This window comes from Ambystoma mexicanum, chromosome 7p (assembly GCF_040938575.1).
Source record: "Ambystoma mexicanum isolate Mex_15411 chromosome 7p, UKY_AmexF1_1, whole genome shotgun sequence".
NCBI lineage: Eukaryota > Metazoa > Chordata > Amphibia > Caudata > Ambystomatidae > Ambystoma > Ambystoma mexicanum.
This window is the reverse complement of record NC_090939.1, coordinates 60,303,327-60,329,134: the sequence shown is the minus strand read 5'-3', so window position 1 is coordinate 60,329,134 and position 25,808 is coordinate 60,303,327. Positions and strand designations below refer to the sequence as shown.

Here is a 25,808-nt window from a genome sequence, read left to right as displayed (position 1 = left end):
GTCCTGCTCTGTTGTCCCACCGCTCTTACACTGCTCTGACTGTCCTACTCTAGTGTCCCACCGCTCTTACACTGCTTTATGACTGTCCTACTCTGGTGCCCCACCGCTCTTACACTGCTCTGACTGTCCTGCTCTAGTGTCCCACCGCTCTTACACTGCTCTACGACTGTCCTGCTCTGGTGTCCCACCGCTCTTACACTGCTCTGACTGTCCTACTCTGGTGCCCCACCGCTCTTACACTGCTCTATGACTGTCCTGCTCTGGTGTCCCACCGCTCTTACACTGCTCTGACTGTCCTACTCTGGTGTCCCACCGCTCTTACACTGCTCTGACTGTCCTGCTCTGGTGTCCCACTGCTCTGACTCTCCTGCTCTGGTGTCCCACTGCTCTGACTCTCCTGCTCTGGTGTCCCACTGCTCTGACTCTCCTGCTCTGGTGTCCAACCGCTCTTACACTGCTCTAGGACTGTCCTACTCTGGTGTCCCACTGCTCTACGACTGTCCTGCTCTGGTGTCCCACCGCTCTTACACTGCTCTGACTGTCCTGCTCTGGTGTCCTACCGCTCTTACACTGCTCTGACTGTCCTGCTCTGGTGTCCAACCGCTCTTACACTGCTCTAGGACTGTCCTACTCAATCGTCACACAGCTTCCACGCTGCTATGCTCTACCAGAGTGTCGCATCACTGCCAGGTGTCACTATGCCTTTGTGCTTCACCACGCCACTATGTCTTACTCCGATGCGCCACCACTGTCGGACTGCTCTAGGAATGTCCTAAGCCTCTTACAAAGTATCTTTACGGGACCCTTTTGCCTCCCAGCCATTCCAGCTGGAGAAGCTCTCTTTGCTCGTTGAAGGCTGGACGAGATCTTCACTAATTCATGAATGTGCCCTTTCCTAGACTTGCTGATGGTGCTTGAATAAACCTCCTGAGCTTTTCTTTCTCCAAGGACACCAATCCCAATGGATTGTCCTCTGGTTGATGTTTATAGGACAGTACAGAACATCTGTCCAGAGGGCAGCCGCGTGGCGAACCTTTGGGCCACAGCCACAGCCACAGGTTCAAATGATGCTGCGTGATATGTTTTTAAACCATGAGTGCATCCTCATATCCGCACCTGGGCACGCAGCCTTCTCGGTGCTCTTCAGTGTGGCCTCCATCCCGGACATGGCACTATAATGACTTTAATAGGTTTCTGTTCCTGCCCGACCCCTTCCGCACTGTAGAGTATAGCTTCCTGGCCATGTCGAGGCCTCGGTAAAATGGGTAGTGCCATTATAGACCTTAAAAATGAAATTGATGATAAAATACCAATATCCCATCTAGATAACTCAACGTTGCACCAACCCTACCCGCTCTGCCCGTCAAGAGGTTGGTGCCAAGATGCAATGATGAGACTTGCAGCTGAATATCAGGGGATGTGCAAAGGTCAAACGATGTGTCTACGCAACCTTTGACATGTAGGATAGGATATAGTCATGATGACTTGGCTCTAGGGTGGAGGTGGGGCAGTGGTTGCTTCCTTCATGGATACAGATGATTCGGCCTCTAGGGCTGGTTGGATGGAGGGAGTGGTCAGTGGAATGGACACCGCTGTTTTAAAAAAACATTTGATTGTATTCAGGGTTCTCAAACTCCAGGCCTCGCGGGCTGGATCCATGCCGGGTTTTCAGGATATCCCTCAACAGTCGCGAGATAAATTTGCATGCAATGATTCTAAATATAGGCCCATTTTTTGTCATGAATATTAATGAGGGATATCCTAAAACCTGCCCGGATTCTGGCCCTGGAGGACCGGAGTTGGGCAACCCTGATAGGCCATTGCTGCAAGGATGCACATGTCTTCACCTTTGGAACTGGATGTCCTGGGAATAGTAGACTGGGATAAACATCCTCCAGCTCTAGGGCTAATTTACGCGTTGAGGAAGACTTGGGGTTCCGGCGCCTCTTGTCTGCAGCTCAGTGTTCTTGTAATTAAATTGACAATGTATATTTGCAGAACTGTTCTAAATGTCAAGTTTTGTGCTAGACTGGCCAAAGTGGTTGTGTGACAGTGACGTGCCTTCTCGTCTTCCCCCGTACAGGTTCCACCTTGCAGTCCGTCATCTGCTCCAACGACAGCCTCTTCTACTTCGTGGTCTTCTACCCCTTCCCCATCTTTGGCATCCTCATCATCACCATCCTCCTGGTGCGCTTCAAGAGGCGCCACTCCAGCAAGAACTCGGAAGGTAAAAATGGGGTGCCCTTACTGTGGATCAAGGAGCCCCACCTCAACTACTCGCCCACCTGCCTGGAGCCCCCTGTGCTCAGCATCCACCCCGGAGCCATAGACTAAGGCAGAGCCTCCGACACCCGGAGAGGAAAAGGCCTTTTTCTTATGATTTCTGGTAGCCTTTCCTCTTTGGTGCCTTACCTCCCTAAGCCTGGCGGGAGAGGCTGTGACCAAGAGGGCTTTGGCTATTGTGGTGTTGAGGGTTTCGGAACCCCCCTACGGACAACGGAACCTGGGGCTGCCAGCCCTGTGTGTAAAGGACCTTGTGATTGTCCTTCTGCCATGAGTGTCTTGCAAGTGTTGGCTCAAGGGGGCCTTGGAAACCTCATATGCCTCCTTGTGCCGGGTCAACACCAACTCCATTTTTAGAAAGACCAGGTTTTGATCACGGACCAGATTTGTTGATTGGATGCACATGTTCGACCAAGCCCTCTTCCATTAGGACTCCACCATGCAAGGAGCCAACTGTCTTCAGGAAAGAATGTGGGGTTGGAGGGGTTTTTTGTAGTCTCTGTGCACTCCAGCTCATGGATTGAACCTTGCGGTGGTCCGAGCGGCCTCTAGTGTTGCCCGGCCTGTCTAGCCGCGCACATACTGCACTGCCAGTTTGTACCATTCTTCGAGACGCTTGCTTAGTCTTCTCAGCGTACCGAGACTTTGATGGGATAGACAAAGCTCAAGCCAAAATGAGTTCCTTGGGGAAAGAAAGTGGCCAAGAGTTCCATATTGAGTGGTGCAAAGCTGAAGGCCATTTTGACGAGCACTAGCTGTTCCCCCTTCACTGCAGTTTTCCGAAATGCAGTCAGAGGCAAGCTTTTAGTCCTGAATACTTTGGACATTTTAATTGCAATGTTTGCCTTTTACTGTGCTTTTTTTTAATGCAAGCGTGACATGAACATCTTTACAACGTGTGCTATCATAGGGTGTCTTTCACTTTAAGCTGCCATGCCTACCAACCGGTTGGCCTCACAATCACTGCATGGACTAAACTCATAATCGCACTGGTTTCCCCCCCTCAACGTTAGAACGTTCTTTATTTGACGATTTTATATCTATTTTTTGAATGTATTTATTGCAAAAGAACACACGTTCTGGAACAGCAGGCTTCCACCTGCCACGGCGTCACCTGTTGGCTTGTCATGAAATCTATGGGACAGGAAGCGTTCTCTGCGGCGGCCATTTTGACTCTGTTCTGTTCCAAACGACCAAGAGGAAAATGGTGGACAAACAGGACACCAACTACGATGTTCCCACAGGGCAAGTTTTCCAGTTCGTGTTGAGAGTAAAAACACTATCTTTTCCACTTTGGGACTATCTCTATAAACAATATATGCTACGCCTTTTTGTTTAGATGTGTTTGTGCAGTGTAAGCCAAAGGATGTGTGCCCTGGGGGGGGTAGTGGGAGGGGGAGTATCTGTAGGGCGAGGTGGGCTTCTACTGAATAGCTTGTGTGCTCTCCAAACATCTGCCTGCCTCGCCCCGATTGTGAGTACATCACTCTTTGTGCTACAGGTAGCCCGAAATACACGCCGTGCCAGTTGGCCAAAAAGGAGAAAACAGCCAACCAATGGCTAAGGGGCGAGGAGGTGCAGAGTGTGGACTAGAACCAAAGTACCTCGCTGCCAAATTTATTCTAGGAAAAGAAGACTTTCTCTTGCCGCACTAAGCGGGGCAGTCCATGTTCCCACGTCGCCAGTCAGAATTCAGCCCTGTGCTACATTTATACAAAATGGAGCTAAACTAGAGGCAAGTTACAACACAGGACGGCAAGCAAGGGTGTGGGTGGGTGCAATCTGACTTGTATTTCTCTTCCTTAAAAACAGAAGACAGATTGCTCTCCTGCGAAGTTTGCATGTTTTTACGCTTGCTGTGCTGGGACACCGTTGCCAAACCTTTCCACAGGTACAGCAGTTCCTGCGAGTTCAGTGGCTGTGAAGTTCTGGGGGTGAAGGCATTTTCCACAGCATTGGACATGGGTCTCTCTTGTTAGAGCAGGTTTTTCATCCTCTACGTGGGAGGTTTTCATGCCCGACCATCACGTGTGCCCCAAATGCCGGCCCATAAGCTGTGGCTTTAAGTCTGTACTAGGCAGAGGGCGGGCTGCATAGGGAAATGTGGAGCCAGAAGGTTTTCGATGAAATGTGTGGGAGACCCAATTAATACAATGGTGGAAATGGAGGCCAAAGAAACTATTAAATGACCCCAGGAAAAAGTATCCAAAACCATTCCTTCTAAATACGAAACGGGCACATGATGCAAGCCCTGCAGGTGGTGAAGGTCAGAGTAGACCCGAATGCTACCTGGTGTAGAAGCGAGTGCAGCCACTCCAGAGAAAGGCCAAACCTCGCCCGGGCCTGGGGTGTACCCCTTCCAGGTGCAGCCTGAATGGTTGCCAGGATACAACAGAAGAAATGCTGGAGGGTTCCTATGGACACTTGGGAGAGAGGTGTGCAAGGAGTGAAGATGTGTAGCCGTGAATAAGTAGTAGCGTGTCATTGTAGAGCTTTTAAGATGGTGGTTTGCTGGGAGTGAGGACCTGCCTTCACGAAGTAAGAACTTTAAAGATCCTCTGAAACCCTTATAAAGGGGCGGTGGTGGTGGTGGGGGAGGGGGGGGGCGTTTGAGGGGTACCTCCTTAAAGATCTAGCTGTTTCGGATGAAGACCGTCTGGCAACCGCAGGGGTGACGGTGTGCTGGGGTCTGGTGTCTCCGTCATGGTCTTGGGTGCTGACACAAGAGAATGGTGAGCACTAAGAAATGTCAGGAAAAATGCATGCATTTTCAGGTGGTTGTGAGTAGAAATTAGCAGAGTTCCGCATGTGTGGCCCCAGGACAGATGTCCTACCTGCTGCAGCCAACTGTCGGCTGCTCTCACTGGTGACTTTAGGGGTGGGATATGGGATCATTTACAGGGCGTTGAACAGAACCCTCTTAACCCCTAGACTCCAGGGCAGTGTCATCGGGAGAGAGCTATGGTGTTCTAGAATTTCTGTAGATGTCCCCAGTGAGTTTTTTGGATATACAAGGGCGGTGAGGTTTGAGTCGCATTCTTTTACTGAGGGGCTTGTGGTGTACAGTGAGGCTGTGACTCCGTAGAGACGGGAATGAGGTTTGAGCGCAGGTTCTTGCAGATGGGGCTGTGCAGGGGCGAGGATGTGACTCTGAAGAGAAGGTCTTGCGATGGACCCGCAGGTCCTACACCGAGGGAAGATATGGCATATGGAGGGTGAGGCGGTGACTCCATAGAGATAGGCGTGAGGTCTGAGTGCAGGTGGGGGTGCACAGGGGTGAGGATGTGATTGTTGAGAAGGTCTTGTATGGAGCCGCAGGTCCTACACCGAGGGAAGATGTGGCGTATGGAGGGTGAGGCGGTGACTCCATAGAGATGGGCATGAGGTCTGAGTGCAGGTCCTGTGCAGGTAGGGGGTGAGGGCAGGAATCCATAGAGAAGGGCACGAGGTCTGAGTCCTGGTGTTGTGCTGAAGAAGTGGAGGTGTGGAAAGGAGCTGAAGATGTAACTCCATGCAGCAACCTTTTAACTGGAGGAGTAGGTGCTGTCCAGGGGAAGGTACCCCACCTCACAGAAGGACTTAGAGGGTGGGGGGTGCACACAGAGTGAGGACCCGTCTCTGTACAGAAGACATTTAGGTGGTATAGCGTGGGAAGTGGTGGGAACAGGACTCCCAAGTTAGATCACAGACCTTCAGGCCAGGGCATATTGGGCAATACGTGTATAACTGGGCTAGGATAGGTTTAAGTGCAACACATCCTGCAAGCATGGCCGAACAGTGGTACTTCTTTGACAGTTAATGTAGGTAGGCCTTAGTAGTAGATTTCCACAATTCAGCCCCTGGACCAGGTGCCCACCATGCTTGCATTAAGGGCTAGTTCTGTGTGCCGTCAGTGAAATTACAGGTGAGAAAGTGGGGAATTGTTGTGCTCTGGACTCTGCACAGAATCTGGAACCTCTTGGCCACTGGAAACGAATGCAGTGGTGGCAAAGTAGGTGTGGTATGCTTTATTCAACCAGTGGCTGTTTTGTTCTGTGCTAGTACGAGCTTATCACTGTAAAGGAAGGACCTTCTGCAGACATTGTCTTGAGGAGGTGGTGGTGTTCAGAGAGCGAGGGCGCACACCTATAAAGGAAGACTTTGCAGACTTTCTGCTGGTGTGGTGGTGGCAGCGGCATGCAAGAGATGAGGATGTGCACCTGTCGGGGAAGGTTTGAAAGTTTGGGTGCACACCACCTACTGGTTGAGGTGGTGGTTTGTAGGAGGTGAAGGCATGGATCCATTAGCAAAGACTTGACTGTTTACTGCACAGCTGTGCTTGTGGGTTTGATGGCATGCAAGGAGTGACGATGCGCCCCTGTGAAGGAAGACTAGACCATATGCTGGTGGGTGTAGTAACATAGGTACCATGCATGGAGTGAGGATGTGCTCTGTGAAGGAGGACTTTCAGGTTTAAGTGCACACCTCATAATGGGTGAGGTGGTGGTGGTGTGCAGGGAGTTGAGGGCATGCATCAGTTGAAGATTACTTGATGGCATTCGGGCAGACCCCGGTGGGCATGGTAGTGTGCAAGAAGTGAGATTCTGCATCCCTGAAGGAAGGACTTGGAGGCATGGATGCCCCCCTCACACAGGGGAGGCAGTTGGCTGCAAGAACAGAGCACCTGCCTCATTAAAGGTGGTCTCCGGACTGAGGGCAGAGGGATTCTGCCATCAAGAGATGGATCATCCTTCCTTGGTAGGACCTCCAGATGTAGATGTTAAATCCACCTGGGTCGGGGGAGGGCAGGGTGGTCAAGAAGTGAGTACATGCCTCCCAAAAGTAACAGCTGGAGGGTTTGATGCCTGCCTTTGAAGGGCTGGAGGGTTTGACGTCTGCTTTTGATTGACCATCCTGGTGGGTTCCTCTGTTCCGTCCGCATGCTGCTTGCAGTTGAGTGGAGAATCGGGGCAGAGTCTACTCGGACACTAGACCGCCTCCCTTTCCATTTGCCAGCTGCTCGTGTTCAAAGTGTCCCATCTTAAGCTTGGAATCCCTCGGCCCGCTTGATGCCTTCCAGGCTATGAAGGTTTGCTTTTCTTGCAATAATCTTTTCAGTGCCCAGCAGTTTTTCAGTAAAGTAACGTATCGCCCCAAGTCTCCCAGACTGGCCACGTAATGTTGTTTCTCATTCCTAGAAAAGTCTTGGTAAAAACAGACTCCTCAGCCTCCATATGGTGGTTAAACGGGTGGCGGATACCTGGGTGGTGGATACGTGGATGGCGGATACATGGTTGGTGGACACATTGATGGTGTATTTGTTCTACTGTTAGATGGCCATGTTATCACCCAAAGAATATATGAATAAGGCAGGCATCCAGTCTTCAGTTTTTCTAGATATATATACGCGCACACGTGCCAGACAGCGAACGCACACAAATCGTTTTTCCACGCTATCATTGGTGCTCCCTCAAGGGTTTGAACATCTTCAAGCCAACACCGTCCATTAGAATATATATTTACAAAATGGCTGAACTGCAAAAGTATCCCCCACCAGACCCTGGCCAGGGAAGATTCTGTGACTCTGTTGTGTTCTGGTTATTGGATGCTTGAGGGATACGCCAGGCCTGTGGCACTGGTAGAACTGCAGATATTTTTCTTAAGTACACGCTTTTTTATGCACACTAAGGGCTTTCGTTCTTGGAAGAGCTCCCGGTTTACGATGAGTAATTGAGACCTCAAGAGATGAGGCAATTTACTCAAAGATCTACCTGTATGAAAAGGTTGAGACATGAGCCCTGCTCCCGACTAATGCCGGTGGCGTGATCCATCCTGCCCTCCATGTTGCTTCCAAAAGAAGGCGGCTGCTCCTCACAAGAAGCCCCGGAGTTTTCTAGAAACCCGCCTCCTTGGGCTGCACCTTCCTCAGAGTGTGCGGCTCCTCCCCGTGTATAGCAATGCCGTTTCTCAGGTCATCGCCATGGCTTTCTCGGTGCGATCCCGTTCATTCCCCAAGTCTAAATCCCTCCTCTCCTGGTCTAAGACCGGAGCGCGCCCACACTAGGGATCTGGAGTGTGATGGCCATGTCTCAGTCACTGCGGAACCCCTGTACCCTGTTGTAGAGTACTACCTCTGGGAACCCCTATGGTGCCCCTCGTACATAAGGGAGACTTTCCAGGTTACAAGGTGAGCCCCATAGCTGGCCTCCCAGCATCCATGCCATCAGGATATTGGTCACATGGAACTGCATGCTGGTCGTATGCCGCTTCACCTTTGACGATGACTGCAGTAGCACTTTAGAACTACCCAAGTAGACGGCAGAGCTTGTGCTCAAGACGATGGCTGGTTTTGAATCATGGCTCGTGATGGCACCGAAAGGACAGCGGTGGAAACTGAAGGGTGCCTTTAAATTGCATGGGAGCTTGTCACAGGGGGGGGGGGGATCGTGTAGTGCCAACTCTGTGCCTGCTCGCTCCCGGGCCTACCTTATGGGCACATGGTTGCGTACCCACAGTGAACATCACTGACCAACTCCTTCCATAAACCCCTTTTGGGGGCACTTGTCCGGTGATAGTGAGTGCTAATCGATTAGTGGCACTGCCTTATTTATCTGATTTAGATGGGGAAGGCTCTTACCCTGGCCAAAAGATTTTGTCTACCCTCCTCCACCAATTTGAAACTATTCCAACTTTGTAATGCGTGCTGGGAGGTAGACTGAGCAAGATCGCGAAGGATCTACAACCTCCAGCACTATCCAGATGGTCCCAGGGAAGAGCGAGAGGGTGTGAATTAGCGATTGCCATTGACTCTTGGTAAATACAATTGCTCTCCTCCGAGAAGCGTCTTAATTGATCTCAAGGCCAGGGGACCTCTCATCTTTGGTCACTTGATCCTTGATTTCGTTCAGGTTTTGGTTGAGATGTGCACCGGTCTTGCCTCCCTTGGCTTACTGGCCTGGGGCCGCCCTTGAGTGCTTGGTGGATGGTCTAGTTGCTTACAGGCCCGAGGCCACCATTTGTTGCTTACTGGCCTAAAGGCATCCTTGGGTGCTTAGTGGGTGGTCTAGTTACTTACTGGCCCAAGGGCATCCTTTGGTGATTAGTAAATGGACTCATTACTTACTGACCGGAGGCTGCCCTTGAGTGCTTGGTCAATGGTCTAGTTGCTGACTGGCCAGAGGCCACCCTGTGATGCTCACTGGCTTAAGGGCATCCTTGGGTGCTTGGTCAATGGTCTAGTTGCTGACTGGCCCAAGGCCACCCTGGGGTGCTTAGTAAATTAACTCATTGCTTAGCAGCCTGAGGCTTAGTGGATTATCTAGTAGCATACTGGCCTGCCCAAGGCCACCCTTGGGTGCCTAGTGAGTGATACATTTGCTTACTGGCTAAAAAGCACCCATGGGTGCTTAGTGGGTGGTCTAGTTGCATACTGGCCCGAGGACCAAGGGAGGGTTTCGGTTTTGTCATGTTGCATCTGGGAGCCACCACCACTGGCTCCAGGGCATTCCTTCTATAGCTCCGGGCCACTCCTGATCCATCTTCCTGCCAGACTGGGTCTTCAAACTTTGGCTATGCAGATGTTTTGGACTACCATTCCCATTATCGCTTTCCATTGACTATGCTGGCTAGGGATGATGGGAGTTGTAGTCCAAAACACCTGGAGAGCCAAAGGTTGCGGACCCCTAGTCCATCCTGAGCATTGTGCCTACTCGCCCTAGTGATTTGTTCCAAGCACCTCTCCTCATCCCAGTATGTCCCCCCCCCCCTGACAAAGCGCCAACCCAAGCATACCTCCCAAGGCTGGCCTTTGGGCAGGGCTGCTATGGCGACCGCCTTGGGTGCCCTGCCATAGCCCCTGCCACGCCAGCTTCGAGGAGTCTTTCAAGGTCTCCCCTGAGCTGGGGTAGTGGGAGAAAGTGCGGCAGGCGCCCTTTTGAAATTAAATGTGCTGCACTCTAGCCGGGCAGATTTAATAATAGGGCGCTGATGCTCTCCCATCAGCGCCTACAGAAAAATGTGGCGCCCTGCATGACCAGTGGTGCGTGGGGGGGATAAGGGGTGGTGCCAAGTGTTTGTTTTGCTGCCTGGGACGCTGCTGCCACTAAGGCCGGCCCTGATTTTTCCAAGTTTACGCTTATTCCTCCAACCAGAGTCCACCCCAATCCTTTCCTCCACCCTGTTCCATTTATTCCTCCTTTCCCAGTTGCACCGTCCCACATTACTCCGTCGCACTTGTCCGCACACCATTTTCTAGTCTTCTTTCCTCAGCCGTGCTGCCAATCCAGTCGTCCTGAGCCTAGTAGTCCATCCCGTCTATTCTGTCGACCCTAGTCCATGCCGGTAATTCCTCCCACCCGAGCTTTTCTCTCCCAGTCATTTCCAGAACACACCCTTCGAGTCTGGCTTCATGTTCCCTACCACGTTGAAGTTGTACCTCCTTTTCTAATTCAATCAAACTAGAAAATGGATTAAGATCGGGTGTAGCAAGGGTAGAACCTTGTTGGTCTCAATTAAAACTACAGGTTAATAATTTAAGTAGACCTTGTAGATCTTTTAAAACCATACAAATAAACAGAAATATACATAACTATTTCAACCATATGTACACAAAAAATAATTCTAATAACTGTGGGACATGCAGAGAAAATACTACATAGACAATACTTTTTAAAAAAATGTTATTTAGCTATAATTGCAGCTTTTTAACATAGACAAACTTTCATGAAAGTAAAACCAAACAGCGCGAAGTCAATCTAAAATACACTCAAAGGCACTTTTCCAAGTAAGCAATTGCGCCAATGCTGAAATAGTGTCAACTGCTTGCAGCGACACTACATGACACTGACCATAAGTTCCACATATTTGTGCCCCCATAGCAAGAGAGCGATGGGAGAAATTGAACTTTCTCCACCAATTCGATTCTTAAATAATTGAATAGGTAAGCGATTGAACACACAGAGGTACTTTATTCAGTCAAGACTTTTGGCCTCTCATAATGAGTAAATGTGTTTTAGTCTCTAAATTACAATGGACAACTAATTAAAAGCTGTTCATATGTACTTCACAATACAGGTGACCATAGACTGAGAAAAGGAGCGAGCGACCTTGTTTGTTAAACTCCTTCGCCAAGTGAACAGAAAAATAACCACAGAAAATCCCCTGTAGAATTTCTTGAAGTATACAATGGCTTCATAGTAATGAAACGTGTCGGCTGATAACTAGCCTGTATTTTCTCATGCTAAGAATTCTTAATAGGTTCTGATTAAATTAGAAAGCTGTATATCAAGTGAACTGTTTAGGAACTAGTATTTGTATTATGTATGTAGTATTTTCTCTGTATGTCCCACACTTAGCTGAATTATTTTTTGTGTATTTATGGCTGAGCTATTTGTTTATTTGTATGTTTTTAAAAGATTACCTGGAAGGTCTACTTAAATTATTAACCTGTAGTTTTAATTGAGATTAACCATTGTCTACCCTTTTCCTCTATCTAACGCTTAATACAATTTCTAATTTGATTGAGTTAAACAGCAAGGATCGATTTGTATTCTTTCTCTCATCTGATTCTTATTGTGTGGTCCTCTGTATGAATGATTTATAGGGATCTATGTTATCACTGCGAACACACATAATTGCGACTGCCGAAAATGACAACTTTTTTTATTTATATTTAAATTAAACCTCCTTTACACCACATAAATATGCGGGGGTAGACCCTTGCAGCCCCCCATATTACTATAATATCCCATACCCCCCCATATATATATATATATATATATATGTGTAAAGGGAGTGTTAAACAAACCAAAAAAGTCGAGCATTTCGGCTGTCGCAATTATGAGGGCGACATTTTGGGCCATTACCATTTACAGAACTCTGTCTCCATTTTCTATTTTGTTTTAACCAGGATCGACCGTAGTGCATTTAATCCTGGTGTCCCTCTTAGTGTTAGAAGGTCTCCGGCTTTACCCCACCTTGCTTACCAGGCTCCCCTAATGCACGTCCTAGCACGTGACCTCATGGCAGTCTGTTTCCTTGCACATCGCCCCGTTTATACGTGTTCTGCCAAGAGCGCTAGATTTCCCTGCCAGGGGCCGGAAACTGGCATGAGTGATGCTGGCTGGCGCGCACCCCCTCACAGTGAGGGTGACGCAATGGAAGATTCTATTAGAAAGGTGCGCAGGAGCCTTTCCAGATCAGAAGCGACATCACACGAACTGCCTTTTGTTTGAGCCCTCAAAGCATGCCAGGTGGCTTAGTTACGCTGGACGGTCTAGTGGGCATGATTTAGCGATCCAACATTGCCACCATGTGGCCATAGATGATATTGCAACTTCTTCTTCTCGGGCCCAGGTAGCTAAGGAAAAACCCCAGATGGACCGACACAAATGCGGTTTTCATTCGCTGCTCCCTTGCCTGGATAGAGAAGAGGGCGGGCCTGTTGCAAACGCGCAACGTTGCCCTGGCCAGCCAGTTGCCGCCCCTGCAAGGGAAGGAGGCTCCTCGCTTTTCAGCCTGGCTGGTTGGGTTGGGGAGAGAGGAAGGCATGTGTTCAAGATACCAGACGTGATTGGCTGCTGCAGCTCTGTTGACCTTGAGAAACTAGCCCATCCTGGACACCTTTCCGTTCTCTCAAAGGTTGGCGACCTGCGCCTCTGTGTGGTCCCAGGCTCAGCCCCAGCTGGAATGGTCAATGGTGAGAGATCGTGGGAGTCTTAGTCCAAAACATCTGGAGAGCTGCAGGTTGCGTGCCCTTGCGGGATGCGTAGCTCTGATTAGAGGGGAATGGTGATGTCACACACACGGTCTTGCCGGGGGTTTCTGGCTCCTCCTGTTTCTCTGGGATCGGTGTGGGCAACTACTTTACTGTTCTCGTCTTCCGAGGAGCCCCCTTCTGCATTAAAGATCTTATGAGGAAGCAAAAAGAAATACCTATTTCAGATAATTAAAAAAATAAAAAAAAACTGCATGACGTGGATACTTGTTCAGTTGCATTTGGACCTGGGTCGGATGTTGCGCTGCCACGGTTTTTGTGCGGCACAACCTGTGAATATCATGGCGAAACATGTTGTTGAAACGTGGCTTTGTTCGTTTTTAAATCTGTGCATTTTTGTTTTCTATATATATATTTTTCTGTTTTCGGAAACTGCACTGACTGTTTTTGTTCCTCAGTTTGTGTATTTCAATAAAAAAGGAGCTGTGAAAACTGCGACGGCGGAAGAGCAGTGTGATTAGCAGATCAAGGGATTGATTCGTGTCCCCAGGGGGTAAACGGATAGGTCCCCGTGAGGCGACAAGGTGTCAGGCACTACACGTTGCAGGTGCTCCACATCAGTCCACTTGATGGTATAATGGATCTTTTTAGGAGCCTGGATGGAGTCTAAAACGGCAAGTTTCACATTCCAGACCCAGGGCCTCCACCTGCTGTTTTAGTTGAAGGCAATGTGTGACCAGGCTCTCCATGAGACGCACGCATGCATCAATAACCCAGAAAGCTTGAGACACACACATTTACTAAAAGACAACACTGTGACCGAAGGGGAACACTTGTTGTTCTGTACTCCTAAAACCAGTCATACAAAAAGGCCATGCCCAAAAAACACAGCACATCAATGCAGATCAAATCTCACACTCTGCGCTAAGCCGCACCTTCTGCGGGGTGTGTATCTACTGCACTGCCACTGGCTGGACCGTTGGCGCTAAGCCGCACCTTCTGCGGGGTGTGTATCTACTGCACTGCCACTGGCTGGACCGTTGGCGCTAAGCCGCACCTTCTGCGGGGTGTGTATCTACTGCACTGCCACTGGCTGGACCGTTGGCGCTAAGCCGCACCTTCTGCGGGGTGTGTATCTACTGCACTGCCACTGGCTGGACCGTTGGCGCTAAGCCGCACCTTCTGCGGGGGGTGTATCTACTGCACTGCCACTGGCTGGACCGTTGGCGCTAAGCCGCACCTTCTGCGGGGTGTGTATCTACTGCACTGCCACTGGCTGGACCGTTGGCGCTAAGCCGCACCTTCTGCGGGGTGTGTATCTACTGCACTGCCACTGGCTGGACCGTTGGCGCTAAACCGCACCTTCTGCGGGGTGTGTATCTACTGCACTTCCACTGGCTGGACCGTTGGCGCTAAGCCGCACCTTCTGCGGGGTGTGTATCTACTGCACTGCCACTGGCTGGACCGTTGGCGCTAAGCCGCACCTTCTGCGGGGTGTGTATCTACTGCACTGCCACTGGCTGGACCGTTGGCGCTAAGCCGCACCTTCTGCGGGGTGTGTATCTACTGCACTGCCACTGGCTGGACCGTTGCCACTCATTAGTTGAGGTGCTTCCAAGATATCAGGAGAAATGAGCAGGGCGACCGCAGATTTACAATGTCATGAAGACGCAATGATACTACCAGTCCCTTGCGGTCCACAGTCTCATATAATTGATCAAAACATTGTATCCATTAGGATCCACCCGCAGCCACTGCCTTGTCCGGCCAAGATTCAGATGTAAAAAAGATCCAGTGGATCGAGCTCCCCAGTGGTGGCAGCAAACCTTTGGGACCATCTTCCCCATTCCCTTCGATCCGAACCTTCCTATCCACTCTTCAGAAAAAGATCAAGACGCACCCGTCCATCTAAGACTGTATCTGCCCACTGTACAAAACGCATCCTGTCTGGAACTAGCACCTAGACTCCCAAGGGCTGTGCACGCTTCTGCAAAAGTAAAACATAAATAAATACATTTATTTAAACCTTTTTTTAACAGCTCTGGCCCCACCCAGAGGGTGTCGGTGCTTTACGAAGTTCGAAGGGAGAAAGTGGAAAAGAAGTTGCAGTGTTTTCAGAACAGGATAGGAAGATGAGGATAGGCAAAGGATGGCGGGGGAGCAGGTCTGGCTGAATTAGGTGGTGTAAAGACACATTTACAGGATTTAGCAGGAGGTGGTGATGGCCGGGAGGGGTGGTGCAGATGTGGGCTGGGAGGGCGTTCCAGGATCTGGGTGACCATTGGGTGGGGGCCTCTTGTTGTGTGTAGGTTAGATTTCACAATGAGAAGCGGGAGATCCTGGTTGGCCTGTCGGGTGTTGGTGGGGGTGAGCAGTTTCACTTTGTTGCGGTGTTGGGATATTGTTTTTGTTTGGGTGGGAAAGCCATTCTCCGGGGTCTGGGCAGCCAGTGGAGGGCTCTGGGGTGATGAGGGAGGGTCTAGGCAAGTGCAGAATGAGTCTTTCTGCTACACTCTGTGTGGCCTGCAGGGGGCGAGGGTGCTGCAGAGGATTGACTTTCATTATTCCAGCTTGGAGACAGTGAGTGCCTGCAGTGTGGCATGGAATTTGTCTAGGGGAGGGACGTCTAACCTTGCCTAGGAGGTGAAGCTGTAGCTTGCATTGTTTCGTGGCTGGTGCTGTGGTCTGTGAAGGTTACGTTCAGGGTCGATTGTGAAGCCCGGGGAGTTTACTATTGTGAGATGTGTGGGTTGTCGGTGGTGAGTTGTGTGATGCAGGGGGTGAGATCAGGTTCCTGCTTGGGTGGGTCAGGGGGCAGATGAGGCATTCTGTTTTTAGAAGTGGGTAGCCAACTAGGTTTTGATGGTGGGGAGACTGAGGATGTGGAGTTCGGCGAGAGAGGAGATGTTGAATTCTGTTTGCGTCTCCCCTGCACATTGTTGAACATGGATGTTGTGGTTGCTAAGTCTGTCTGAAGGATTGCACATATAGGAGGAGGGTAGAAGTTGCCTGGCATAAAGGCCTGACCTCCGCAAACGAAGCCAACTTTTCTAAATGTTCTCTCTACTACAAACCATTCATGCCACCAAAGCAGCCGCCTACAATGATAGAATCACCAAGGTGTCCTCTAGTTCCTGCAAACTGTTCTCCATCCGCCGAGAGCGCGAAAACCCCATGACTCCCCCCTCCACAATCCTAATAGACCACTCCTGGTGCAACGATGTCCAATACACTTTCACAGGCAAAATGACACGGGTGCAAGCCAAACTATCTCGCACATCAGCCGGCCCACTACTCGGAGAACCAAGAGACATTCCCTTCTTCCAGTTCCAACCCACGTGCGTCTCCACCCTCGCGAATATCACCAAAGGTCTCAAACCTCCCTCACTGTAAAGCAACATCTGCCCAGCCTCTATTGTAAGAGAATACGCAGAACCCCATCTCCCGCTCATCCCTGCCATAATTTACTCCTCCTCCGCCACTTGCACTGTTCCATCCTCCCTCAAAGAATCCTGGATTTCCCCACTGCTAAAAAAAAATAGCCCTCCCTTGACACAGCAATCCCTACCAACTACCGACCCATTACTACTGTCCCCTTTGTGATGAATCCGAGGTGATTCTCCCAGGAAACCTGGCCTGGGACCCTTCCCATGTGGCCAGGGAAAGGCTGATGCTTCCCGACCGTGCGGGAGGGGGGGGGTGAGGTGTACTGCATGAGGATCACATGCGGGGGAATCGGGTCAGGAGGACTTCAATAACTTCCCTACAGACTTTACCCTCTTAATGACCTATTGTAAAATTGAAACCTTTAAAGAAAAAGGTAATTCGAACATTGGTGACTTTAAGTACCACAATGCTCCAAGTACTGAGACGAGGAAGAGGGACTCGGAGGCACTAGACTGGAAGGTGCAGTCTAGTGATTCTAATGACACACTCCTGAGCTGGGCCTTTGAGTATACAAGACCCCCTCAGGTGCAGGCCATTAGTAGAAGCAGACGGTGGAGTGATTGCCTGGACTCCACGTTGCAGTGGCAGCAGAAGAAGCGGGAAAGTCGAGACGCCAGAGCCGCCGCGATCTTAGAGCGGATGTCGATCCCGAGAGGGTCTCTCCCTTTTATGGCCATGTATGCAGAGGTTGTGCAGCAGAAAGTGCTGTTGTGGAAAGCTTTCCACCTTATGGCCTTGTATGCAGAGGTTGCGCGGCGGGAAGCGTTGTGAAAAGTTTTTCCCCCTGAAGAAGTGTGCTCCGTGGTATTTGAGAACCAGAGTGCTGCTGGAGCAAGGAACGCTCCTTTCCCAGCCGGCACAGGCCATGGGAAGCAAACCGGAGGAGTTTGCAGTGCAGGAGGCGGTGGAGGAAACAGAAGGTACTGTGGCAGCGGAGCGAGCAGATATGTATGCAGCAACCGGTGAGTGTACCAACATTAGGTAACCCAGGTATGCTCAGTTATCGCCTGCTGGTCACCTAGTGCTTCCTTTGAATACCGAACTGATGCAAAGAAGTTGAAGTGGCAGGATAATGACCTTTTGAGCAGACAAGAAAGGAAACGTTATAATTATTACCCTGAAAGCCAAGAAAGCACAATAGTAAAGCCAATTAACAATAACCATAATTGCCAAAGCCAAGAAAAGGCAATACTAAGGCAAACTAACAACCACCATTGCCAAAGTATCGACAGGATAGCTCAGGTGTAATGTGCTCGCCTTGGAAGCAAGACGACGTAGAGAAACACAGGTTCAATCCCCGGGTCCGCGCTTAGAAACCTCTGGGTATTAAGCGCGTTATTAAGCGCGTTATAAATAATCCATTACGATTATAAAAAAAGCCAAGAGAGGGCAAAATGGAAGCAAGTTAATTATAACCTTTATTGCCAAAGTGAGGAAAAGGCAATAGTTGGAGAAGAGCCCAACAAGCATTGTCTAAACCAAAGAAGAACAAGTGTGCAAGAGAGCCATTGTCAATAATTGTTTAATGTAAAAGTGGGGAAACGAGAGTGTCTGGAGAAAAGACCTGATAGGAAGTACTCGGGAGGAGAGAAACATAACCTGCATTGTATGTGGCAATCACAAGGGTGGCACAAATAGCACCAATGTGTATCATGTCTTCCCAGAAGAAGTAGTAACTTTTGATGGTGTTAAAAGTCGAAGACTTTACGAAATGATTTGAAGTGAACTTTACCACAGAAGTATGTGTAGTATTATTAGGAGCTTTTAGTCCTGGCAGGCAGGGACTTTGTAGTGGTATTCCTGGCAAGTTAGTGTACCAGGAAGAAGTAATTGAAGTAATGTGTTGTGGTTAAAGGCTGTGAGGAAGTGGCAAGGGTTTTGTGCACTGTTGTGGAATCATCCTGACAAAATATTGCTGTGGATGCAGTTGAGTTGTGGAAGTGTTTTGATTCCCAGGGAAAAGAAGTTGGGGTGAACGTTTTGCTAAAAGTGGACGGATAAAGTCTTGGCAGCTAGTTGAACTGTTGGTTAAAGCCAAGTGGAAGTCTTTTGGAGCAAGAAGAACTTTTGTAATCAGAACTTGGTTACAAAGCAGAACTCTTTCATTTTGAACTTTTGATTGGAAATCCTGCTTTGAATCTGGGGAAGGGGATCCGACACAAGTTACAATGATTTACAGTTATTGGGTCTGTTATTTCTGTGATATTTTAATTGCCATGTATTTCCTTTATATGTTGGAAGTATGCATAAGTGTGAGGGACTGTTACTCTCACCTGGCTCCCACAGGGGCGTCGATCTGAACTGGACAGCTGCGGTCTCCACCAATGTGACGCGTAGTTCCGAGATGACGGACTAGACTGGCCCACCTAGCTTCGTTTGCTTGGCCCGTAGGAATATTCTTTTGCAAATGGAGAAAGGGAATTAACCACCCGTGGAGTTGAGCGTTAACCCCCCCCCCCCCCCACTCCTGCTGTTCTCCTCACTGATCACCTTTGGTGTCCCCTCTTATAGTCTCACCTGATGGTTTGGAAAGATGAGCTCTCCATCCTGCATTCAGCGCAGGGGCGCGTAGATAACCAGTTACTTCACTGGCTCGAAGGAATTGGTGAGTTCCAGAACAATATTGACTCTGAGATTCCCGGCAAGACGCCGTAAGTATGTAGTTCGTAAGAGTTCAAATGTCTGACTTTCACTCTTGTCCGATTCCTTGCAGGTTACCGCTTGACCCTAGCGAAGAGTTCCTTGTGGCAACCGGTAATATTCAGGTAAGGATTTGTATTATCCAACACAGTTCGATAAAATAATGTCAATAGGTAACCTGTTGCTTTCTCCCTTATTCAGGCGCTGAGAGAAAGTATGAAGTCTTGGGGAATAATGCCTCCGGCGATAAAATCAGGTAAGTCTATTGTGGTGAGGAGGTTTCCCCTTGTTTGTCCCTTTGTTTCACCTTGCTGTCCTTTTGTTCCCCTTAGGGACTGGGGGTTCAGCGAGGATGCAGTGGAAGCTGCGCTGACCCGTGAAGAGGAATAGTACCCCCGGTGGTAAAATCAGGTAAGTCTATGGGGGGGGGGTAACTAATATTGCCTCTGTGTATTCCCTTGGCTCACCTTGCTGTTCTTGTCTTCCCCTTAGGTGCCGGAGTGCAGCGGGAGCATGCAGAAGGATGCGGTGGAATGTGAAGATGCTGCGAAGGCGGAGTTCAGCGCGGCGCTGCTGCAGGCTAGGCGACGTGCATAAAATAACTTCTTTCTTCCAGCTCGAAGGCGAGCTGGATCGTGAATTCAGGTAAGGATCAAAGGTATTGCTCTTGTTCTAACCTTTTCTCCTTCTTTCTCCCTTGTTCTAGGAGCTCCAGACTCGAGGCGGGCGTGGCAGAAGACTGGATGCAGACTTGCAGGCACGGTGAGCGTTACGCTGCTGGATGCAGAATAACGCGAAGCATGTACTGCTCTTTGGGCGCGGTTTAAATAGCCTCCAAAGTAGCCCCAGGTAAGTATTCCTCCCCAGCCCCACCCGAGTAAAAAAAATAGTCCCTAGGTAAAGTAGTCCCTTCCAAGCCTCTTTTGGCTTGGAGCTCTTGCAGCATGGTCTGCATCAGGTGAGTTTGCAGCATGGTCTGCATCAGGTAAGTATTAATCTATGAGCCTGGCGCCTATGGCGCCAGGACTGACTCTCCATATGAGCCTGGCGCCATAGGTGCCAGGACTGCACCCAAATAGCCCCTAGCAGGGTTTGGTGGGCTTGCTTAGTATAACTTGATGCCTGCTTCCGGGGTTGCTGGACTTGGTCTGGGTCCCTGGGGGTAGGCATCATGACAGGGACAGATTCCTTTTGTTGGAGTGTTTCCTTTAGTTTATTTTGATAGACCGGGAATTCTCGTTAGGTTGGGGATAGTGAGGTATTTATCCAACCCTTTTGAGTAAATAAAATGGCATCTTGTGAAAAATCGTTACCAAACTGTCCACCTCATATTTCTGACCCCCCTAACACCTTCCTCCTGAAAACTGACAGCCGCTTACCTACAAATCCAGAAATTCCTCGAATCTCATCACATTCCGGGCATTTGACAATTGGATTTCCGACCAAAAAATGGGACTGAAACAGCCTTAACAATTAGTTGGATGATGCTAACGACCTCCGCAACATCTCCCACCTCCTACTGATCGACCTCTCTGCGGCCTTCATCCTTGTTCAGCACCAGGTGCTCTCCCACTACCTTATGTTCTCAGCCTATTTCTCGCCAAATGGGTTGCTTCATTCCTGGCTGACAGATCCTATTGAGTCTTTGCAGGTGAGGCTGTTGCCAGGCCCACACCTCTATCCTGTGGTGTACCCCAAGGCTCCTGTGTCTCCCTCACACAGAACAATTTATACACAAAACCTCTTTTCGACCATCTTGACTGGCTAGGCATATCATACTACCTATGCCGATGACACGCAAATTCTCATCCACTCTCTGCCGACCACACTCTGGATACTCTCAGAATGAACATAATCTAGGAAGCTATCCAATCCTGGATGCCCACACGCAGCCTCTGTCTCAATGATGAAAAAACACAGCTTTTCCTCATCGGCCCCAGTCCCACCTGGCCAAACTAAACCAGGCTTACAAGGCGTTCATCATCGACGGTTACAGCATCCCCGTCGCCACCTCCATAAAAACTCTGGGCATGTACCTAGATTCCTCTAAGCATGACTCGACAGGTCAACCACATTGCCTCTGTTTTAGGCTACGCCAGTAAACCTTTCCTGTCTGCAAAGACGTGTCTTGAAGTAACTCGTGCCTTCATCGGCTTACAACCAGACTATTGTAACTCACTACTCTGTAGCACTTCTGAAAAAAACATGAACAAGCTAAGCTACAAATAATACAGAACAATGCCCTGCAGGCTGTACTAGACATTGATAAGCACAGCCATATCTTGGAAGCCAGGAAGTCTGCCCAGTGGCTCCCGGTTGAGGACAGAATACAGTTCAAGATCCTGTCCATTGCCCACTGCTACCTGTCGGATAATGCCCCCTCATACATCGAGAAGCACTCCCCGGCAAGGTCCTTAAGAATGGTCCCCAAGCAGTGTCTCCTCACACCCAGATTTAATTGCAAAATCCAGCTTCCACATCTGTGCTGCTGTCCCTTTTACAAATGTTTTAAATAAATGAATAAATAGTGAAGAGCCCTGTAGTCAACTGGTGGTGGGATTGGATTGATAGGGGGTATGGAGACTTTGTGCTGCCATTGAGGACAGAGGTAAACCAGTCGCTTGATGCTGGAGAGTTTCATCCTGAGGCACGGAATGCTTGGGGGCGTTGGGGGAGTCATCCAGGAATCTGATTGGAATGGTTGAGCAGGTGTTGCAATGTTTGTGATGCGCTGGTGAAGTTGGCTTATGACCAAGCGTATTTTGATTCTGGTGAGGTGTGGCATGATTGTGATAGGGTCGTAGTGTTGGTGGAGTGTAGGGTCAAGGGAGTTTTTTTGAGGAGCGGGAGATTTGTTTTGAGTCTTGTGGGGGGCACAGGGGAAGAAAGAGGAGTTGCGTGAGAGACCGGAGTTGATCATGTTGACCCTGTGTGGGGATGCAATTGGATGCAGCCCGAGGAGGGCAGGGGTCATCCAGGGAAGTGTTCTGGTTTTGTTTTGGCTGTAGGGGTGATGAGGGTGTCTTGGTCGGTGGATGAAAAGTGTCCTATGTGTTGGAGGGATTGGGAATGAAGGGTGGGAGCGTGACTGTAGAGGGGAGGGGTTGTCTGATGCGTGTTTTGGAGTTGAAGTAGTCCGTGAGGCTGGGAGTTGCAAACTGAGGTGGACGGGGCATCTTATTGGTGGCTGGTGGTTTGGAGCATATCTTGATGTTAAAAAGTTTCTGTATCGGGTGGATTGTAGCACTTGGTGGTAGTGGGCATCGTTGGCACTGAATATTGCCACTTGGTATTTGGATCAGCAGTCTGAGGGGTTTCTTGGTGAAGGGACCTGGTTCCTTTTGCAAGGCTGATGTCTTGCTTCCTGTTAGATGGTCAAGAGGGAGTCGTTGAACCACGGTCTGTGGTGGCGTTTCTGCACTTTTTGTGGGGTTTGGTTGACTGGTCGTTATCATAGTTGAGGGGGGGGAAGGTGATGTCGGTGTGAGGGCTAGCATGAATGGTGTTGAGAGCAGTGTTTGTGATGTGTTTATTTGGCTTGGCTGTGAGGTGTTGCAGGTGGGGACTGCTGTGTGGGAGTGTGATGAAATGACGACTGCCCTGTAGCGCTACAGGGATGAGTAGTGGCTAAACTGCCCACTCAGCCCCACACTACTATTAAACCAGCAGTGATCCCAATCATAAAGGTGAAACGGGCACAGTTTAATGTATATACCTCTTTTGGTAGCGCAGGCTGAGCGTAGGCTATATTCTTCAGGAGGCGTGTGAGCCGATACAGTTACAACAGGAACAATAGTATGAACATGTCCAACCGAGGTTCTATACAAATATGAACTTTAATTAAAATAACTATCAGTGCCCACAAATATCAAAGACCACGCCCAGTAAAATAAACACAGAGAATGAAGACTTGTGGAATAAAGGGCACTCTGAGTTGGTGAGCAAGGTTGCTCAGGTGAAATATTTCAACAGTAATGTCAGTGTTCAAGGATATGTCTTTAAAAAGCAAGTGGGGGGTGGGGCTCCAGTCCCTATGGTCCCTTAAATTGGAGATCTAAAGATTAATCAAGTAAATGAGTTTTCCTTCGCTTATAAAGGCAAATTTCACAGGGCATTGGTCCAATCCAGGCTGCTGTATAAAGTGTCCTTTGCCTTCACACATCATACCCATAGGGCTTTGTCTGCGGGAAGTTGCGAGGGTTAGGGAGCCCAAGCAGAAACCAATATTGCACTCTCCTATGGGCTGGTAGTAGCCATTTGTACAGTGCTTTTATCCCATTAAAATGGCCTCAACGTGCTTGTGGTGGGAATGCCCTCGGGGGACCGCAGTCCAAGGTGTGTGAGATTGTGTGAAGGCTAGAATGCTTGCGTGCATTTGGCCAAGATAAGGAGTTAAGGGGGCTGGCCGGGCTCCATAAAGCTACGATGAGATCAGGCACATGGGGGGGGGGTGCTGGGTGGAGTGGATTATGTGCAATAGCAAGAAACATGTGTAAGTGTCCAGCCAGACTGATTTTTTTCGTAGGTCGTCCATGCATTCTGATGGCATAGGTGTTGTGCTCAGTGTTTAAGCATCGGGGAGCATTATTGATCCCGCTAGACATACATTTTTTGCTGAGGTCGTTGCAGCGTTCTAAATGAGTGTGAGCAGGTAGCCGTGCCTGCAGCCGAATTTCAATAAAGTGGTGTGTGCATACGTACATTGAGGCTTGGATGGAACCTTCGCTTTGAAGTAGAGTGATATGGTCATCTGTAGAAGATTGTGTTATCTCTAGGTTGGTTTGTTTTATTCACTTATAATGCGCACCAAACCCGAGGTCAGCTGGGCGCAACAGTACAGGATATGCGAAGCTTAGGTACAGGTTATGAAATACATGCAGAATGAGAGATCAACAGTCAAATACAGGGTAGGTGTGGGCAAGCCGCACAATCTATACAAGATATATACAAAGCACAAGGAAAACACAGCAGATACAGGCACTAGTATGAGGTTGTAGCTCTCGGGCAGGAGTGGAAAATGTACACATGGTAGCTAGTAAGGTCTGTAACAAGTCGGATCTAGGTGGTCTCAGGGATGCGTGCGAGGAGGGCTATTCATTCGTCGATTTCAGCAGGTTGATGTAATTGGCTCTAAATTTCAGGAAGGGCTGCTCCTCGCATAGGGGGTGGGGCAGTGAGTTCCATAATTAGGCTGCTCGTACTTGGAAGCTACCTCCATCGGCCTTGGTAAGCCTGAATCTTGGAATGATGAGGCTGTTGGTATTGGTGGTCCTTGCTGGGCGGGTGGATTTTCTCTTTAGGAATTTGTCTGTAAGGTAACTAGGAGTGGTATTGTTCAGAGCTTTATGCACAAGGGAGGCAACTTTTAAGTGGATTTTATTTTGCGTGGACAGCCATTTGTTGTGTCGTCTGATTATAGATATGTGTGATCTTTTGGACACGCTGAGAGCTGGTCGCAAGGCGGTGTTTTGTAAGATTTGAATTCTTTGGATGATGGATTTATTGGCGCCAATGTAAAGGGTATTACAGTAGTCAAGCCTAGATAGAATCAAGGCTCTAGCTAAGATAATGCAGTTGTTGACTGATAGAAAATGTTTGCCAGCTCTAATGAGCTTACAGGTGTAAGCTGTGGCAGAGGCCATATATTTCACCTGTTTCTCGAAGGAGAGGGTGGAATCCAGATAAAAGCCAAGTGTCTTCACCTCCTTGGACACCCTGATGATATTGCCATCAATCTCAAATGAGGTCCAGTCTTGCCTCAGTTTTTTGAGGTTAGAGGGAGTTCCTAGGATGATGAGCTCCGTTTTTTCATCATTCAGGCATAGACCGTGGGTTGCCATTCATGCCTGGATGATGAGATACACCCGATTCACCAAGGCCAAATCCTTCCCATAATCTCCAGAAAGAGGATCTGGGTATCATCTGCGTAGTTGGTGTAGGTGATACCAAGAAGGTCCAGATCATCAAAAAGGGGCTTGGGGAATATGTTGTATAGGGTAGGGCAGACACAGGAGCCCTGAGGAACTCTGCACAGGATGGGCATTGGTTCAGCTGCTGCAGCGGGTCTTGTCGCTGAGGAAAGACTTGATCCAGGTTATGGCCTTCTTAGAGAAGTGTGCCGCTGAATCTAGGTGACTGATTCACAAGGCCACAAGGCCAAATGCAGCTGAGAGATCCAGCAACAAGAGTAGAGCCATTTTTCCTTTATCTCGTAGCTCATCTATCTGTGCTTTCAAATCAATGAGGGCAGTCTCTGTACCATGTTGGGGACGGAAGCCTGATTGGCGTTTTCCTAAAAACGTATGATGTTCCAAGAATTTTTGGATTTGGTTATAAGCAATCTTGTCCAAGATTTTAAGCAGAAAAGGTACCGTGGTAATGGGACGGTAGGACGTGGGTATACATGGGTCTAGGGTTTGTTTTTTGAGTAGGGCTAATACCCAAGATTGTTTAAGGTTGGATGGTACAATGCCGGATGTGAATGAGGCATTGACAAGTTCGAGATGAATGGGGAGAGATCCCTAGCCGCATCATATATCAACTGGGCAGGGCATGGGTCACCCTGGCAGTTTGATGGCTTGAGAGAGAGGATGACCTTCTCCACCTCGAGGGTCGAGGTTTTGTTGAATAGGAATCTTGCAGCTTGGTCTTGTTCCTTAGGGCCGGGGTCTATAATTAGGTTATTTGTCTGGGGTGGTTGCTTAAGAAGGGCTTTTTTCTTGGCGATTTTCTGTTGTAGCATAGT

At 49.1% G+C, this 25,808-nt stretch overlaps 1 protein-coding gene across 1 annotated transcript in view; it reads left to right on the top strand.

The window, feature by feature from the left end:
• Window positions 1-3,607, top strand: part of IGSF3 (immunoglobulin superfamily member 3) — a 242,496-nt gene extending 238,889 nt beyond the window's left edge. The window contains exon 11 of the mRNA XM_069635776.1: window positions 2,084-3,607. Within this exon, the coding sequence (XP_069491877.1) occupies window positions 2,084-2,334 (251 nt within the window). The 3' untranslated portion in view covers window positions 2,335-3,607. The remainder of the gene's footprint in view (window positions 1-2,083) is intronic.
• Window positions 3,608-25,808: the final 22,201 nt, after the last annotated feature.